This window comes from Choristoneura fumiferana, chromosome Z, assembly GCF_025370935.1.
Source record: "Choristoneura fumiferana chromosome Z, NRCan_CFum_1, whole genome shotgun sequence".
NCBI lineage: Eukaryota > Metazoa > Arthropoda > Insecta > Lepidoptera > Tortricidae > Choristoneura > Choristoneura fumiferana.
The window spans coordinates 37,851,817-37,871,402 of NC_133472.1; the positions used below are offsets into that span (position 1 = coordinate 37,851,817).

The 19,586-nt window shown below is 35.7% G+C and overlaps 1 protein-coding gene and 1 long non-coding RNA gene across 2 annotated transcripts in view; one reads left to right on the top strand and one right to left on the bottom strand.

Annotated features, from left to right (window-relative positions):
* LOC141428343 (cyclic nucleotide-gated cation channel subunit A-like) overlaps positions 1-9,215 on the top strand; it is a 52,052-nt gene extending 42,837 nt beyond the window's left edge. Inside the window, exons 4-9 of the mRNA XM_074088341.1 lie at positions 847-1,006; positions 4,296-4,441; positions 5,893-6,015; positions 6,098-7,003; positions 7,317-7,498; positions 7,657-9,215. Of these exons, the coding sequence (XP_073944442.1) occupies positions 847-1,006; positions 4,296-4,441; positions 5,893-6,015; positions 6,098-7,003; positions 7,317-7,498; positions 7,657-7,948 (1,809 nt within the window). The 3' untranslated portion in view covers positions 7,949-9,215. The remainder of the gene's footprint in view (positions 1-846; positions 1,007-4,295; positions 4,442-5,892; positions 6,016-6,097; positions 7,004-7,316; positions 7,499-7,656) is intronic.
* A 6,266-nt stretch (positions 9,216-15,481) lies between these two features.
* Positions 15,482-19,556, bottom strand: LOC141436322 (uncharacterized). The gene is made up of 2 exons (XR_012452297.1): positions 19,504-19,556; positions 15,482-19,153 (listed from the first exon to the last, which is right to left on the bottom strand). It is a non-coding gene; the product is annotated as an uncharacterized lncRNA (long non-coding RNA).
* Between the last annotated feature and the right edge of the window lie 30 nt (positions 19,557-19,586).

Below are 19,586 nucleotides of genomic sequence, written 5' to 3' on the forward strand. Positions count from 1 at the left end.
TGTCTTTTCTGTACTTTTTCAGAACCAGTTGTTTTCCTCCCTGATTTTTTTTGAGATGTAGTCTAGATATTAATGATAAGATCTTTTCGAGGACCTGTTGTTTTTACCAAGTCTTTCAGAGATATAAACTTTCTACACAGATATTTCTTCTGAAATATTGGCCTTATAACGATTCGGTCGTTTTAACAATGTAGTCGTTATAATACCAACCGAGACTCCATGTACTTTCATCCTGACACTTTCTATTCTACTTGAATTAATTCCTTGTAGTAGGACCTTTAAAACAAAGTATGGCTTTGCCAGATGTATGCCAGATATATAAACAAGCCTAAAGGTTCGCTTTTGTCGGACACTACATAGAATACATCATTCTTCTTTGAATTTTTGTTTTATATTTGTATCATCTAATTGAAATATTTATTTAAGTATAATAACAATTATATCGTTAAATACCTTTTTTAACTAATAATGCTTAAATATCCATTATAAATATGACTGAATTAAAAAAAATATGGTGTCCAAAATATCAAGTCAAAATGTCTCAGTCTCAATATGCCAAAATTCGAAGTAGGTAATTAGGTAGGTATGTTCCACGTAACGAGAAAAAACTAAAACATTTTGATATAGACATTAAAGAATTTAGGTGGTTTGAGATATAAGGAAGGAGGTAACGAATTAATCATTTTTATATGCAGATAATAACAACTGTACTACGATTATTTGATAATAATAAAATTAATTGATCAAAACATTGTTGCTTGTAAGTTTGGTCGACATTTACTATATTTATTTATTCTATTGGAGAGTCTATCTTGGAATATTCAAGGTGTTTTAACTTGTTCACAGTGGTTGGCAGTGGTGTCCCTTGCCATCCTCTACAACGTAGTATTCGTGATCGGAAGAGCTGTGTTCTGGGAACTGGATGACATAACCCGAACCTGGTTCGTGCTGGATTACCTTTGTGACGCCATATTTATCATCGATACAGTCGTCCACGTACATGAAGGTATGCAATTATCAGATTTCTTTTAGCATCCTCTATGGACTTCATTTCGTATTTTGTGTGTTTGGCATCATAATTTTTCGGCCTTTCGGTTGTAAGTATTTTAATCTTCGGGATTATAAGTCTTCGAGTTTTAGGCTTCCGGTCAAATGTACTTTTGGGATTTGAAACTTTCGGTCATACAAACATTCGACGTTTTAATATTTTGGTCTTTCGTTCATAAGCCTTGTGAAATTCGGCCTTTCATTTTTGGATATTATAATACATACCCGGTATTACATACCTACAACAGGTCATTAACTTAAGTTTTTTACCTATATCCTGTTATTTTGTTACTAATAAATATATCATGATTTCTATATGGGTAATACTCTTTGGTCATGATCTGTCATGGAGACAAAATATGCCTAGGACCTATCCATAAAACAAGTTTTGCTTAGCTTGGGACTAGGTCAACTGGTGTCAAGTGTCCCATGATATTTATTTATTTATTATTTTATTTATTTATATAAAGAGAACTGACGTTGTCATGGAGATTTGCGCTAGTGTCGCCCCCTTGCCAGAGCTATGTCGAATATGCCCTATTTTCTTTGATCAATTGTCTTAAATTCATATTACTTAAATATATTGACCCGGATATCTCACGTCTTAAATCGAGTTTAGCTCGACATGTTTCGGGCTAATCCGTAGCCCTTCGTCTTCGGAGCAACGCGACTCCGCGGCTGGTGCAACACGCGCACCCGAAAGACGACGGGCTAAGGATTAACCCGAAACATGTCGAGCTAAACTCGATTTAAGACGTGAGTTATCCGGGTCAATATATTCAATATGAGTGAGTCTCACGGTAGTTCCATGTTCAATTGTCTTAAAGTTAATTACCGGGTAGTTTCTATCAATGAACTGAGCCGTCTGCCGAAGTTAACAGAAAACAATAAAAACACGGTGTATTGACTATTATTAATTTACTTTATTTTTTTTATTAAAAGCTTTTATTTTTATGAAAGCTATTTTTTTATAAACACCACAATTTCACTATGTAGGTATGTATATTAAATAGGTGCTGCAATGTGTTCTTTCGGCGCAGCGACATTGTTAGTAAGCGATTAGAACTTGTAGTTATTCTGTGGGCACCCCACTCAATATTATGATGTTTGAATTTAGATATTATGGGAAACTTTTCTTTTAGGATATTAAAATTTTAGAAGCAGTTACAGACGAACTGCATGGTAACCGCAATCCAACCGAAACTTCTGACCGCTTATTCATTATAATTCATTGTAACTCTTACTAGCATGCGGTTTGCATGCAGTTTTTCTGACTGCAATGGTTTGCGTTAAGCCCAGTTAGCCCTGCAAGAAATACCGTGCCAGTATCATTACTTACATTGCTGCGCTCGATTATCACTTCAAACTTGTTCCTTTACCACCTCGGAATGTAATACAACTTTACCATTTTTCTTGCAAGTATAGTAAACTGAGCTTTAGGGTTGGAATGCAGCTCATCTGTCCCGATGATTTAGGTTTGATAGGAAATATTAAATCTACGAGTATAGATGTACCACATTTTACTGTCTTTTCTCTAAAAATTCGTTTGTTGCCTTCCACTGGAGCTTTCCAGTTAATTTAAGTTAAATAAGAGTAAATGTAATGTAATGTTAAGAAAATGACCCTAGGTAACTAACGATTTTTTTATTTAATTTATGTATTTTTCAAGTAGTATATTTTTGTTTTCTTTCGTAATTTCTTCAGCTAGCATTAATTTTGAGTCACACATTTTGCAAACCACCCATACGATGATGTAATAAAACAAGCATTTTTACAATGACACTTAAAAAACTAGTAAATTAAAATTGACACTGCAAAAAAACAATTTTTTGATTTCTATCATTCATAATTTTGTTCCCTAATTTATTTAGATCTATTTATCACCAAGTACTTTTTAAATATCTAACGATAGGTACCATTAGCCAAATAAGTGGTCTATCAATTTTTAAACAAGTTCCTATCAAATGAATATCTCGTTAAAGTCGAACTTTCAAGTTGATAGACACGTCTATTGGCATTATTGTTTTATGTCATGCAAACGATTATCAACTTTAGGGTGGTAGACCACATATTTGGCTGATGGTAGACCAAACATGCCGCAACTGCTCAACAATCAAAATTCGTAGAAAGTTAGGTTTAAAGTTTGAATTTTGGTCTCCGAAAAAATACATATGACATTGAAAACTTTGCAACTGACGCCTAAAGGAGAAACGAGCGGCAGGTAATTGTATTCCCTTTTCCATTACAAACATATCCGTCTCAGTTTTTCTTTGAAGTGTAGACAGAGACAGCAAATGGAATGGCAGGCAAGACTTTCATCTGCACAGCGATTTGCTTAGCGAATATTACCTATAAAAACTTTTTTGCCTGTTGCTATGAATTTATATTATTTACTGACCTATGGTATTGATTTTATTTTCAGAAGTAACTTAATATTACCGTGTAAATTTGCATTTAAATCCAATAAAATGTGTGTCCTTTTACGCAGAACACTTAAGTTTCAATGTTCTGGAAAGTAAATATTATGAGCCTGTGATTTTGTAATAAATAATACAAATATAAATGATAGCAGCGCGGGTAGCAGGGCCCGAGCTATTACTCTTAATAACGTGGCGGCGAGCGTACCCCTCCCGTGCTGGTGCTCTGTCTGTCTGTCTGTTAATTAATCAGATTAACAGTTAACACCACAGAGCCAATTATTACAATGGACAGTAGTTTTAATTTTATTTTGGAATGCATGCTCATATGTACCAAAGCATTTTCAGAAAATACGATTGTTTTCTGCTTACCTCAAGCCTTAAATACTCGAAAATGATTTGATCCTTGGAATAGGTCTGGAATACCCCTAATTCTCTCACATAGCAGAGAGCCACTCAAACACTAGTATGAGTACTAAACTATTTACGAGCTGGACAGAACAACATTCTTACGATGTCATTAGACCTTGATGGTAGCGGCCAGCTACTAAAGTTACGGGTATAGTTCTCGAAGACTTCTATTGCACTCACAAATCAGCAAATTCGATACCCACAAGCCGGCCGCGCCTTACGTCATCAAATTTAGCTAACGCGTGGATAAACATTTGACCGAACCTTGTTGCTTTTTCCGTACAAACATTGCATTGCGTTTGTTGTATCACGGTCATGGCGACTTGTGATCGATCGGGCATATAATTTTACTACAAAATTTCCACCAAATCTGCTTGACATCTTATTCATAATGTCTGGAACGTATCTATTATTTTTCAGGGTATCTAGATCAAGGTCTAATGGTGAAAGATTCCACGATGCTTCGGAAACATTACCTTAAGTCAGATTCGTGGAGATATGACTTAATCTCTGTACTACCGACGGATATAGCTTACTACTGGTGGAGACCTGGAACCTGTAACTGCGTTAGTGTTGTATTTTATTTTAGTGTTGAATTTTATAAGTCATTCTAAAATGCAATGAACACGAGGGCGGATTGATTAGTCTGCTAAAAATCAGATTCAGGATATTGTTTTCACAAATAAAATAATGTCAGTTTGCAGCTAAACCTTCTCAGAGATAGAATGTTTATATTTAGCCAGTTCGGATGTATATTTTTTTACAGCTAAGAAAACAAAAATATTGATTAGAGTTTTACAAATATAGAGAAAAGTGAATTTCGTGTTTTGATTAAACATTATATTCTTTGCACAAAATCTATTACGGATACAAAAAAAACAGACAAATATTACGGGTGACTCTGTTCCATCGATTAAAATGATTCATAAGTGGCCGTTATGGCCGTTTAAGCACTATCGACGCCGAGCGACTTGGACGCCTAGTTGATGTTACTAGGTACACCAGAGATGATCACCCACCATGTGACATTTTATTTAATAAGCAAAATGACCGAAGAGTAAGGTAAATGTCCGTGAGATAACTATAGTAAGCATTTAAGACAATCTTATTCGTATTTTTACATATTTATTTGGATATGAAGAAGCTAGTAGGTTGACCATTTCAAAGACATATTTGACGAAGTTTCATACATAACTATAGACGGAACGTGGGTCCACCGGAGAACAAGGTGCAGTCAAATCAATGGATTGCTTCAGGTGAACCTGCATCGAATAAATCTTAAGCAGTTTTATCGACCAATAAAGTTATGGCTACCGTTTTCTTGGATGCTCGATGTAATATATAAGTAGGTACGTTTATTACCTCCAGAACGCCAAAAGAATTAACTAAAACGGAAACATAAAATATTTTTAAACCAAGATAACGCATAGGTGCACGTGCAGTTGCTATGGCAAAAATCCACGAGTTGCGTTACGAATGGCTATCGTACAGTGACCTGCATTAAAGGAGGAGCCTGCAAAAATATCTGACATGTCTATACTGGCACTACTGGCCGCAGAAATTGAGTCGTATCATATATTTATGCACGCTTTGTTGTATCATGTTGATGCTGATGACTGTACCCGCCTTATTGTCCAGATTTGGCACCCTGCGACTAATTTCTTTTATCAAACTTAAAGAAATGGCTCGGCGAAAAGATAATTGGTTCGAACCAGGAAATCATCCAAGAAACCTTGCAATGTGTATTTTGAATGGTTAAAGAAATCGTACTAAATAAAACGAAGGAATTGTGGAAAGCTAGAAAAATTATGGACTTGCATTGAGCTTGGTCGAGAGGAGACTAAATTGAAAAATAAATATTTACTTTGCCAAAAAAAAAATTTTACCAGAGCTATCACTCCGCCCTAGTACCATCAATCAATTGACCACATTGTCTTAAATAATATCAATGAAAAACATGCTAGTGCCATTATTTAACATTGCTATTACGGTAATGTCAATATTGGTTGTGTTCCAGAACCGTTTACCGTGCCCTGTTATTGTGCGACTAAATCGACTATTTCGCCTTCCTCGAATGTGGGAGTGGTTTGATCGCACCGAGACCGCCACTAGTTATCCAAACGCTTTCAGAATCTGCAAGGTCAGTGTCAAAACATCATTATCTTGTCTTTTTCCTTCTAATCTTCCAAGTCAGTGGAGTTAATCATATTTTACTGTTTCAGGTTGTCATGGCAATTCTAGTTCTAATTCACTGGAATGCTTGTCTTTACTTTGCAATAAGCTACGCTATCGGATTTGGAACTGATAATTGGGTATACAATATAACTGGCGGGCGAAACGAGACTTTAGCTCATCAGTATATTTACAGTTTCTATTGGTCTACTCTAACACTAACCACTATTGGAGAAACGCCACAGCCTGAAATCGATCCCGAGTACCTATTCGTCGTAGCGGACTTCCTGGCTGGCGTGCTAATTTTTGCTACAATCGTTGGTAACATTGGTTCCATGATTTCTAACATGAACGTCGCAAGAGTTGAATTTCAGAACAAAATGGACGGCGTCAAACAATATATGGCATTTAGAAAAGTAAGTGGCGAGCTCGAAGCAAGAGTGATAAGATGGTTTGCCTACACCTGGGCTCAAAGTGGAGCATTAGACGAAGAAAACGTTTTGTCTTCATTACCTGATAAATTGAAAGCCGAAATAGCAATCAGAGTTCACTTGGAAACCTTGAGACAGGTGCGAATATTTCAAGACTGCGAACCAGGTCTACTAGAAGCATTGGTATTAAAGCTAAGACTTCAAGTGTTTAGTCCCGGAGATTACATTTGCCGAAAAGGAGATGTTGGCAAAGAAATGTATATCGTAAAAAGAGGGAGACTTCAGGTGGTAGCTGATGATGGAAAAACAGTGCTAGCTGTTTTAACAGCCGGCTCTGTGTTCGGAGAGGTTAGCGTTTTGGATATCGCTGGTAATCGCACTGGTAACCGTAGAACCGCTAACGTTCGAGCCTTGGGCTATTCCGACTTGTTTTGCCTTGCTAAAAGAGATCTGTGGGAAGCCCTAGCTGACTATCCAGATGCACGAACGACACTCACTGAGCGTGGTTGTCAACTCTTACGAAAGGTACGTTTGAGGAATGTTTTCTTACAAAAAAAAATGGTGAAACACGCGTCACGTTGACCTGAACCCGGGTTCATCACTGCCCCAGCCGATCTTTTCTAATTTCAGAGTAATTATTTAAATAATATTTTTGAACTTTGCCCATAGCAGTCTTACTTGAGAGCCAAGGGTGCAGCTGCTCTTGATATACCAACTTATTTATATCTACGGCAATTTTAACTGTGTTAGTTTTAGCCGCGAACCAAAAATAATGTTTTAAAAATGTCTAACACTTAGTTCAATAGAGATTATGTAATCAGATCATTGCCTTTTCTAGGATGGACTACTAGATGAGACTATTTTTCAAAAAGCACAAAACACTCAGCAAAGTTTAGAAGAAACAGTCAGTCAATTGGAAATGACGGTTGAAACTCTTAACAACCGATTGGAAGGCTTATTATCTGACTACGGAGAAGAACAGGCAAAAATAAGACAGAAACTCAGTAAAATCGAGATGAGGTATGTTATGCTAGCTTGACACTAACTACTAAGCTGCGTAAAGTGAAACTGCGTTGCGCTAAGCGAATGTAAAGCCTTACTAAAACGCTGAGCGAAAATAACGTGTATTAATTTTAGTTTAGGTTTTATCAAAATATGTATAAAGTATATTATTTCAGGGTCATAGAGACAGATGGCGATATCACGGATTCTGAAGATGCGACTTCTTCTGATGGATCTGAAATGAAAAGTGAAATCGCGAGAGTTTCTGAAAGCTTTGGGTTCAGCGAGTTTGGCCTGAATCTATCGCAGGCAACATCGCCGCTGTTCCTGGGCAAGCCGGTGCAGGGCCGTGAGCGCGGACACTCGCTCTCTGTTGAGAGAACGCCAAATATATGCCATTTCGCCATCGAACCAAGAAGTAAATCACTCCGTTTGAAAAGACCAGCCAAAGATGAGGCGTTAAACTGAAAGATCATTCTATTTACTAGTACGGGGCTTTTACAAATTAACCTTGCATTCAATCTAAACAGCGGTTTTATCACCTTTTGTATTTATGGCAAAGCATGTGATTTAAGCGCCTTAGGCGTACGTGCAGGTTTGATTAAGTAGGCGTCGGTGCTAAAATGGCCTGTAGTTGTAACCTACCTACCTATTAAGTATGCAGGGCAACTGTTTTGCCATGTGCAACTCGATCCACTCCCCCAAACCCGACCCAAATAGATGCTGTTTGTAATTCCTGCAAGGTTGGCATAATTTTTGACGTAATTTCCCCATACTACTATATATTACGAAATTGATATTGCATTGTTTTGACTTTAACCTGATTTGAATTATTATTTACCTATCTTTCATATACAATGTACGTTATTTTTGATACCTTAAAAGGGTTTTATACTAATTGTAAGTGTTCGGACTATTTCAAATATTTATACATTTAATCACTTTGGATTTATATTTCGCGACCAAGTGCATTACGAAACTCTTCGATTACAGTTATATAATTAAATTATTTTACTATTTACACAAATTATTAAAAATATGAAAATTAGTGTCAATGGATTGTGGCTTTAAATAGGTGGAGTTGTGATGAACGATGGGTTATTATATAAGAGATGGATTGTTATATATGACAATTTTATATTTCTTGAATGATGTAATTAAGGAATTATGTGTAAGACTTAGGTATTGAACAAGTCAATGTTGTGTTAGAAAACTCGAAATATTCTATGATGCAACTTATCAAACTATAGACTAAACTTATGCAAATATTAGTCCAATGCTCAAAAGATGCTGGTATGAAGCACATAATTTTATCATTCGAGTTCCTTATACTTTTGAGCAGTGTTGTTTATTATAATATAGGGTTGCATTGAACTCAGTATAATTAATCCATAGGTCAATACGTGTGTAAAATTTTCAGGGCTTGTTTCTCACCTTCTGATAAAATCATGACATTATGAATATGTATGTGACAGTAATCTATCGTCTGTCTCTGTTTATTTTATGATATTATGTAATTTATAAAATAACAGGAATTTATAAGAGAATGGTGGAACACACCCTTACTCTTGACAATAAGCCAGACATGAGTTTACATAATATACACTTGAGTACCGGTTCCAGATATTCCGCTCAAAGTAATCAATATCCTCTTTGCCGCCAGAGTCATCCAGTCGTGACAGTTGTCTACGCATGACAACATTCAACTCGAAATTAATCCTTCTGCAATGGAATTAAAAATGGGTTTGAATTGATCACCTAATAAATGCGTTTTCGGCGACGTAATAAAAAATATTTGTTCCTGAAATAGAAGATCTGTCACCTAAATTGAATCACCAAATAATATTAAAACGGTTACCTAAATATTATTTAAAATTACTCGGAAATAATATTGATCATCAAATAATTATATTGGGTTCCAAAATAATAGATGTGTCACTAAAACTGAATAACCAAACAATATAGAAATGGCTTCCTAAAAATTAATTATAATCACTGAAAAATAATATTGATCATCAAATAATTGAACTGTTTGACGATAATGATATGCAATGAATGAAATAATAATATCTTCTCACAAATCACACCAATTAACCCAGCCCCAAACTAAGCAAAGTTTGTTCTATGGAGTGCTAAACAACGGGTAGACATACATTAGTAGATTGATAACCAAGGGTGGAAAGTGACCCATTTCACCCGAGATATTTCTGGCGCTCGAACGAAGTGAGAGCGCCAATAGTTCGAGGGGAAATGGGTAATTTCACCCGAATTAGACACTATCTACTTTTCATTTCGACTGTGAGGGAAGAAAAATACTACAAAAAAATTAGAATAATAGTATATTGAATTTACTTATATCCAACCTCCAACGGTACCTTTTCGACTTGCAGACACTTATACTATTTAATACGAGAGCGAGAGGGACGGTACGATACGAACTTCGATTTTCGAACTTCAGAGTAGGCCCACTTGCCACGGCCGACCATAAAAAAAATCGAGTTGGTCACGACCAAGGAGCTTATATAGGTACAAAACTGGAGGTTGAACGCCGAACGAAGAAATTTGACTTTTATTACTTATTTATATATTCTATCTCTTTCTTTCACTTTTCACGAATGACTTCCATCTTTTTCTTAACCTAACTAAAGAAAGAGATGGAATATGTTCGTGACGTAATAAAGATCAAATATCTTGTTTCAAACGGATGTTCGGCGTTCAACGTGGTTCAACCTCCAGTGTTCTATATAAGCTCCTTGGTCACGACGTGCATCTAGATGGCCATGCTGAAACGTGAAAAAAAAGTGTCATTAACGTAACCCAATTATCTTCGACTCCGTGGCTAAAAATACTTTCCGCCTTAGAGATGAAAACGCAATTTTCCACCCGGCTATCTACCCATGAAAATTAAACTTTCCGAACAGGAGAGATGAAAACATATATACATAAATACATACAAACATCCAAGACTCAAGTACCTACTACAACAGTTTATATTCATCGTACAAGTGTTAGCAAAACAATGTTCGGTTCCGGCACTTCGCCAGCCGCTGCCGCGGAACGCTCGGTTCGCTCGCTCGGCTCGCGCACTGAGGGTCGTAGTTCTACCTAACCCTCCTCCTCGCTTCGCTTGTCGTCGTACCTAACCAGACCTGCTTTAGTAGAATTGGTAGAAGCATCGAATTAAGGAACTGATCTATTTATTAAGTGACAGATCTATTATTTTGGTAATCGAATTTTGATGATCAAACTATAATTTAGGATACAGGTTTACGAGTACATTAATCTGATGACTCATACTTAGAGACAGATTTGATTAATTTCATGACCAATATATTTCTTAGGGATAGATATAATAATTAGGATATCGCAGTTTAGTGACAAATCTAAATTGAAGTGTCAGAAAATATAATTCCCATTAAAAATCAAGTTGATTTGTCGCTGGTTTTTCTGTGGCACACAAAGCATGTCACTTCGTTTGTTTTGTGGCGATGAAAAGGTTAACTTGGAACATATTAACCCTTTATAAGGCAGAGACGATTTAGCGACCACATGCATTGATTTGGAAATTCTGCCTTATTCTTTTAGTAATAAGTTACAATATTCATTGTAATTATTGAAAATACTACTAGCTTTAAAAACATCATTTGCTAGGTATGTATTCGATAGCTGCTTTTGATTCTGCGATAGTATGTTCCAATAAATGGGGCCTTATAAAGGGTTAAAAGAAACTATGCAATATGTTTGACTTTACAATGGGCCCTAATTTAAGATTGTGACTGTATGTATCTCAACGAAAATAAGGAATATAACATTTAGATTAGTTTATGCCCCGATTCATATGAACAACTCTTATAAGTCCTTGGCATCTGCTCTGATGGCGTCCAACACAAAAAAACTATTCATCAAAGAAGTGTTATACAAACTTATTGGCGTCTCTAGTGTCGCACCTAAAATACTAAAATCACATTTCTAGCTTAGTTAGTACCATCAACCAAATATATGGTCTACCGCCCTAAAGTTGATAATCGTTTTCATGTCATCAAACAATAATGCTGTGGCGATTGTAGGCGAGCTCTAGTGTTGGCACGGCTCATCCCTAGCCGGAAGCCGCACCGCACTACCACTGGCGGCCGCCATGATGCTTTTGACTTGACGTCTCTCGCTCGCCGGCTCGCATGCTGAAAACACTTTCCGAAACTAACTTGTACTTAATCAATAGTAAAAGGATCTCAGAAATACAATTTGCCTAAGGTGTTAAATGTAGTTTTAATATATGTGCTACTAAACCACAATGCCAATGGACGTGTCTGTCAACTTGAAAGTTCGACTTTAGCGACATATTCATTATATATGAATTTGTTTAAAATTTGATAGACCACTTATTGGCTGATGGTACCTACTAGATTCTCATTGCACCACATAACAAAATCGTAGATCAAGGAAGTGGCTGGACTTTTTGGCGGAATGTCTGATTATAGCCATCTGGTATAATGGGGAATGTAGAGGTAATAACAGGTTTTGTACCTACGTATTTCAAAAAAATTAGGCATTTTGGGAACGTGGTATTTTACGCACGAGCGCCCCAGAATAGGGCTTTACTTCGCCCAAAGGCTGAGCCTCGCAGTACGGGTAGGAAACGCGGCGTGCGTCCTGGTAACCGTGCTCCAGGAAGGTTCCCTTTTTAACCGACTTCAAAAAAAGGAGGAGGTTCTCAATTCGTCTGTATGGGTTTTTTATAGTCTAAGTAGTTGAGTTCTTTTTTATCTTGTGAAAGTGAGTTTGTTCGTTTGTTCCGCTTTCATGCCATAACTATAGAACCACTTCTAGTTTTTAGGTTCTCCTGAAGTTGACTTTCGGTGAGCAAAAAGAACAGTTAGTAAATTTTTTGTAGGTACTTATAATAATATTTTTAAAACATATTTGTGTCAAAAGCCTACACTAAATAGATTAGGAGGCTCATATTGGCCAACACACAACATATAGTAGTGTAGTGTTTAACGTATATCTAATTAACTTAAAAAAAGACTAATTGTAGTACAGAATTGACGTATATTATTTATCACAAAGAAAGCTGTAATCATTTGTTTTTTTTTACGTTTTCCTAGCACCTTATCTGAATGGTTAATCGACCAAGTCAGTTACAAAAACCTTATTGTTTTAAAAATATTAAGTATAGATAACTTGAAATAGTTATAGTTTGGGTGGAATCTCTAATAGTTATACTGAGAGTGGGTTTTATTGAAACGTATCAGATCGGAGCATTGCAGAATCCGTCAAACACGTCATGGCATTTTAAATGGTTATGGAGATTTCAAATAAAACCCCTTTTATAAGAAAACATGGGCGGTGATTTTTAACTGATAAAAAAAGTTGGAAAACCCCCGACTTTGTCACTTCAAAGTTCAATATTTCAAAAACTGCTGAACTGATTTTGAGAAAACATATCTAAGACCATTGGTAGAAAACCTGCTTTCAAATAAAAAAAAACGCATTCAAATCGGCCCACCCGTTTAAGAGCTACGGTGCCACAGACAGACAGACAGACACACAGACACACATAGCGGTCAAAGTTATAACACCCCTCTTTTTGCGTCGGGGTGTAAAAAAAAGGTACAATATTAAGCCGCGTTTTCACTTAGTGTTCGGAACAGCTCTGATCGAGCAATTGTTCGTTCGTTCGGTAATTGGAAACAGATTGCTTTTTACAGCATACAGTGGCGGAATGAAAAGGTTGACCAGTTTTAAAATACACGTTGCAAGCACATGTTACCTTTTTAAATGATATTATGACGGAATATGTCATAGTCGGTCGATAAAGCAGAGGCTGATAACTTATACTGAGCAAGCAAAAACAGACCTTCAGGTGGCCAACCTTTTTATTCTGCGTCTGTACATCGGCAGAACAGCAAACATTTACTCAAAACAAAATGTTTTTTCAGAGCACTAAATGAAAACGCCGCTTTACAAACAATGATTAGATCGTGAATATAGTCAATTGGCGATAATTTTTTGTAAATGTGGACATTCTGTACATCTCTCCTGCATAATCTCTATTCATTACGTGGGCATCAAGATGGGTAAGGGAGGTTACCAAGCAACGCGTAGGGTAAAGTCGGAACAGGTGCCAAAATTTATTTCTTTATATCTCTCAGTACAAAAAGCAAAATATTTTGTTGAAAAATCCACCGGTTCATTATCTACAAATTGATATAAAAAAATAGATTTGCTAGTTTCTGAGTATTAGCGATGTTTGAGGGCCTTTATATTTTGGGACACCTATCCCATAGGTACCCTATGCAAGGTTTTCATTAAATAACTGAAAACCTCAGACACCCCAAAAAAATTTTTCATTTTAAGTAACTTGATTGAATTTATTTTTGAATATTTTCATTACTTAAAAAGATATTGGTGTTTTTTGCTAAGTCAGTAATTCTACTTCATTTCCAACTCTACACTCATGCTTTATATTTTGCCAGTTGCGCTTTGACGTTAAGAAGAAAAATCATATATTGACAACAAACCGGCCAGTATTAAACTAACGATATAGTATGCAACGTCGCTGAAACATTTATTTGGCGCCTGTTGAAGTCGTAATTTTTAGACGGCACTAAAAAAAAGATTTAAAGCACAAACACAACCTAATTTAAAACATAGTGTAATCGATTCTACTCTCGATTCTGAGCAAACTACTTTCTGGTTTTCAGTTATTTAATCAACTTACTGTATAGTCACCCATACTGTATAGTGTACATACTGTATATGTGTACCTATTTCATATTATATTCATTACGTTTTGTTGAACTTCGACTGCACATTGCTGGCATTGCACTCACAATGGGATGATAGATAGACAGAGGCATTGGCATCTAATATTCTATAATATATGCTTCTGGAGCATCTACCACGGTTTTATCCATAGCGGCGGGTATCCTAAAAGATCATCGGGATTTCCACGGACATGATTGCGCGCGGCCTGTGCTCGTAGCTACAGCTTGTTATTAGCGTGTGTACTCGAAAACTGCTAGCGCAACTGAAGCTGCTCCCCTAGCGTTTGGATTGAATGTGCATGGTCTGCAGCGTTTTTACAAATTGATTTGCATATACTACTGCTGCATTTATACAAACGCTGATTTATATGAATATATTAACGGATTGATCGCCTCGAGCCATTTATCTGTGACCCTCTTATCGATCAAGTACCTCTCAAACGAATGATATCAATATATTATCTTAATTATATTCCGAGAGCTGTATTTGAGGCAATAAGGCAGCATATCAAATTAGTACAGTGCTTTTTTGCTTTGCTTTTTTTATCTAAATCCAAAACACAGATCGACTGGAGTTTTCGAGTTTAAGGGTCGATACCCTTTACTTATATCATACATTCTTGATCTAATCACGTAATGACCCATCTAAAACAATAGTTTTTTATATGTAATTTTAAATTAAATATCATAAATATAGTGTCTCAAAATAGTATTTTTAACTTTGATTTGGTTACAACTAAAAACTATGTTTCAGTGTTTGGTTTATAATGGAAACACCTATTTTATAGTTTTTAGCAGTCTTAAATACCTACTTGAAAAACTATTAATTGTCGGAATAACTCAGGTGTACAAATCCCGCATTAACTTTAATCCATCGTTGAAGTAAGGAATATTTCCCTAGTTAAGTATCATTAGTGTCAAAAATTTATGTCTACGGTATTCCATTCCGAATATGTTATAAATGTTATAGAAGGTTTACAGTAATCTTTTTAGAAATATACAAAAACTAGATTAATTTTGGTTTCGAATAATATTGTACTTAATAATTAAGTCCATGTAAAATAGACATGACCATATATTTAAATAATATAATAAGTGTTATTAATAAAAGACAGGATAGTGAATTAGGATGATATTTAAAATTGATTAATATTACGGTGTTGTTGATATCAAAATTTTACGAAGAAGAATAACAAATGAGATTTGGAAATAAATATTGGACAACAGCTGCGAAGACTTTTAAATATCCCTTATTTATTTGTACATACATGTTTTTCTTTTTGATACATCACATCAGTGTTACTTAAGTGCCTAAATCAACAAAATTAACATACCCAGTCATATTACGGGGCTCGACGGTGTACCTACATCCGGCACCGTAATAATAACTGACACTAAAACAAATAAATCTTCCGAACTGACTGAAAACAGACTGAAAAAGTAACATTATTATTATTATAATAAATACATTAAAAACAATATTATAAATAATTAGATGCGGATATTTTCAGCCTAATTATTTATTAATATCTTAAGGACCAGTACAAACCAGAAATTAATGTTGTTTTATACAAAAACTACAATTTTACTACCTAACGGGATAATTGTGTAGCAAATACGTTTTTGTATTTTTTTTATTAAGAGGCTGTTTCACCACCCGTTGATTAATTTTATTTGACGGATAAATTTATCAATGGATCGTGACGTGAAACAGGGGGTACCTAAGTAATATCCAAATTGTAATTAAATTATCTTGCTTGAAAACAATTAACAATGTAGTAAATAATCGAACTTAAAATATCCACATCCAATTTTCTAGCACCCTGCATATGCGTTTACAGGATCTCTTTAAATTCTTAAAAAAAGTATTTTAGCAGGCTATGGGCTAGTTTGTCTAAACATCCCTGTAAAGTTTTTTCATCTGAATTTTTGATTCAAAGTATAATCACACCTTTGACGTGGTAGGTGGGGTAATGAAGCTTTTTTTTTCAGGAGCAACAACACACAACTTCACAAACTGTCCCCATAGTGGAAGCACACTTTGACGTGTGACTTTGTCAAACCAACCTACTAATATATTCCAGAAGAATTTGAAGACACCTTATAAATATACATAATTATATACCTAATACATTATATGTATATTATTGAAATGAAGCATATCAAAGGTTCACACACTGCCACATGAATCTTTGAAACATTGAAACATGTTGTTATTATGTGTACCCAGACACATTGACTATTCTGTCCATCATGGTTTTACTCCAAGGCCCTCGTTTTTCAACTAAGCAGAAATAATTATATTTATCTATTCAAATTCAAATAGTTTCAAAATCAGCATCATAGATTTCGCTTACAAATATAAAGTATATCTAATAAACAGTCATTTTCATAAACAGCGAATCGTAATTACCTAAGCACGCCACATTTGGGTAGTCACACGAGCGTTTCAAGCGCTAATAGTCTGTCGTACATATTGAACAAATGAGCTACGACAAGCGAATGTTTTTTGTAAAAGTATGCAGTGCGTTCGGTAGGTACAATTACAATTTATTAAAATTGAATGCTAACTGTAGCTCATTCCTGCAACATGTGCGAGAGGAGACTGATAGCGATTGAATCGCTAGTACAAACTACCCATTTACTATTAACCTAACATTCACAAAATTTGCGTGTCATGGGCAAAATGAGCCACGGAGCTTATTGTTTGATTATCATTATCAATAATCGTCGCAAAAGGAGTCCTTTTGAGACCGTGGAACCACCACTGTTCTCAATGCCTACTCAATATTTAGCACGAATAGGTATAGTCGATAAGGAAATTCCTTTATCATCCTAAGGTCCAATGTCATTTGTACGAACGTAGACCGTCTAGATATTCTGGGAAATTTTTAGACCAGTTGCTTGTTAAACCAACTTAGGCCAACTGCTTCTTAAGCCGAGTTTAGACTTGCAAGAAAAATCGTGCAAGTTGCATTACATTGCGGCGCTCGATTGACCACTACAAACTCGTTGGCTTTACGGCCTCGCAATGTAATGCAACTTGCACGATTTTTCTTGCAAGTCTTAACACGCCTTTAAACCACTTGCTACTTAGACCAGTTGCTTTTTAGACAAAGTGATACTAACCCACAACATAGTCTATTTTCAAGGAAACTCAATGTGATAAGCAGCTTTAATAAAAAAAAAATCTGTAGGACCTGTCATAAACGACTTTGTAAAGCGCTTGGTGCACTGCACTGTACCCATTTGGTGTGATGACCCATTGCACTAATACTTGCAAGTTTCAGCAACGCTACGTACGCTAAGTCCTCGTTATGGGCCACATCCATCCTTAGAGAATTCAGCTCTCGCGCTCCACTTTAGACGGCCGACTAAGGCAAAGAAGAGGAGGAGGGGGGTGGGGTATAAGTTATTTAGTATATATAGTTATTGTGAGTATTTATTTTTAACAATTTCTAGAGCAAAGGGACATTTTTATTACACTATTCATTATAGACCCATAAATTTTAAGTGAAATGAGACCGATATTTTATTACCGCCTTGACTATTTTATTCCACCATTGTGAGAAATGGCGGGTCCACAGTCTAAAAGAGAGAAGAAGGAATCTTGCTCTATACTGAAAATAATATTTGCAACTGCATAGATGCTTTTTAAGCACCAGTAATGTAAGGACAACTTTCATTACCTACTTTTAATTTTGTAAAATATTATTTCGTTTTTGTTTAAAACATTTCGTACCGTAAACTGCTTCAACTTTGCCCTCTAGCCCCAACATTGCCTGATTCGATTTAGAGTCGATAACTTAGCACCCTTTAGGTTTTTAAACTTTTGTCTCCGTAATAATAATTCCTGTGTAGATAAAAGTTTAAAACCTATAAGAGTCCTAAGTTATCGACTCTAAATCAACTCGGGCAATGTTGGGGCCAGAGGGCAAAGTTGAAGCAGTTTACGGTACTTAATTGCAAGCCAAAGCAACAATTAGAAACAAATCCTCCGTAAAATTAAGTCGTAAAATCCTCTTCATTGTTTGAAATAGTGATTGGAGGATTATTGTTCGATTTTCAAAAAAACTAAACGTAACATTGCGTCACAGTAATCGATAACGATAAAGCATGTTTTTCGCGGTGGGATAGGTATATAGAATCCTAGATTTACAGTTGATTGCCGGCAGCATTAAATGTATAAATATAGACACTGAATATTTATTTATCATCAATGACACAGGTAAAAGACAAGATTTTTTCCTAAACTATTCTTCATACTTACCAATTTAAATGCACGTTTCACGTTATAATTTTATACATCGATCTACGATCTAACTACATTTATTTATACAAGTAATGTTTTAATGTCTATCCTCCATAAACCCTTTACTTAGAAGTCAATACACGAAGAAATATAAATAATTTCTTACGAAAATTACACTCTTTCCTCTCAATAGAGGAAAGAGTATAATTTGCGTACTCTTGTTCCCGAAAAGTACCGATATAAGCTACGTTAAACCGGTATAGTACTCGTACAACCCGTAAGTATCGGTTAACATTATATATACATCCTCTAAAAGTTAAATTCGCTCAAGGTTTCACTTGTGGGAGTCAGGGTCATTAAGTAGGTACGTCTAAGTACACTTTTCACTTACTGCGCATTGTACTAAGGTCAAAGAGTGTAAATTTGCGTAGATATTATTTATTGTCTGTACCTAGACATAAAATAATAATAAATTGTAAGAACTTTAGATAAACGAAAGCAGGGAACCAAAGTGCTGTGACTGAAATCAAAGTAAGTGTGGTACGTAGGATAGCGTAGTCTTGTGAGATTCTCGCTCCTGGTTTTACATGAAACATTTCGAATAAGGCGCTGCATTTGTTATGAGAGTCGATGATGCTTCTTCTTTCACGCCAACTGAAATAATATTTGATGACTTGTTTAAATATTAAAGAAAATATACAAAATAAGCAAAAGCACAACTAACGATCAAACTAGAAGATGCTTTCTGATAGTTTGTATGATTCTCCATTAATTTGAAATACGCTAACAACTTCTCAAAATATGTCAGCATCTTTTGTTGTCTTAGAGGTTGACTACATCCGAAAGAGAAGTTCTATGTGGTCTATGTTATGGAAAATAATAAAACCCGTTTTAGCCAACTCCAACTCATATCGAAATTTACTGCAATCGTATTGTTGTCTTTTTATGTTATGTTATTCATTACACGTGTCTGTTCGATGGAAATCTTAAAGCACGGTATATACCTTCAGGCCAGAATGAGAAACGTGATGCGGCAGCATCGGAGGACGTCACAGCCGTCGTGTCGACGAGTCGGGGAAAAGCTGCT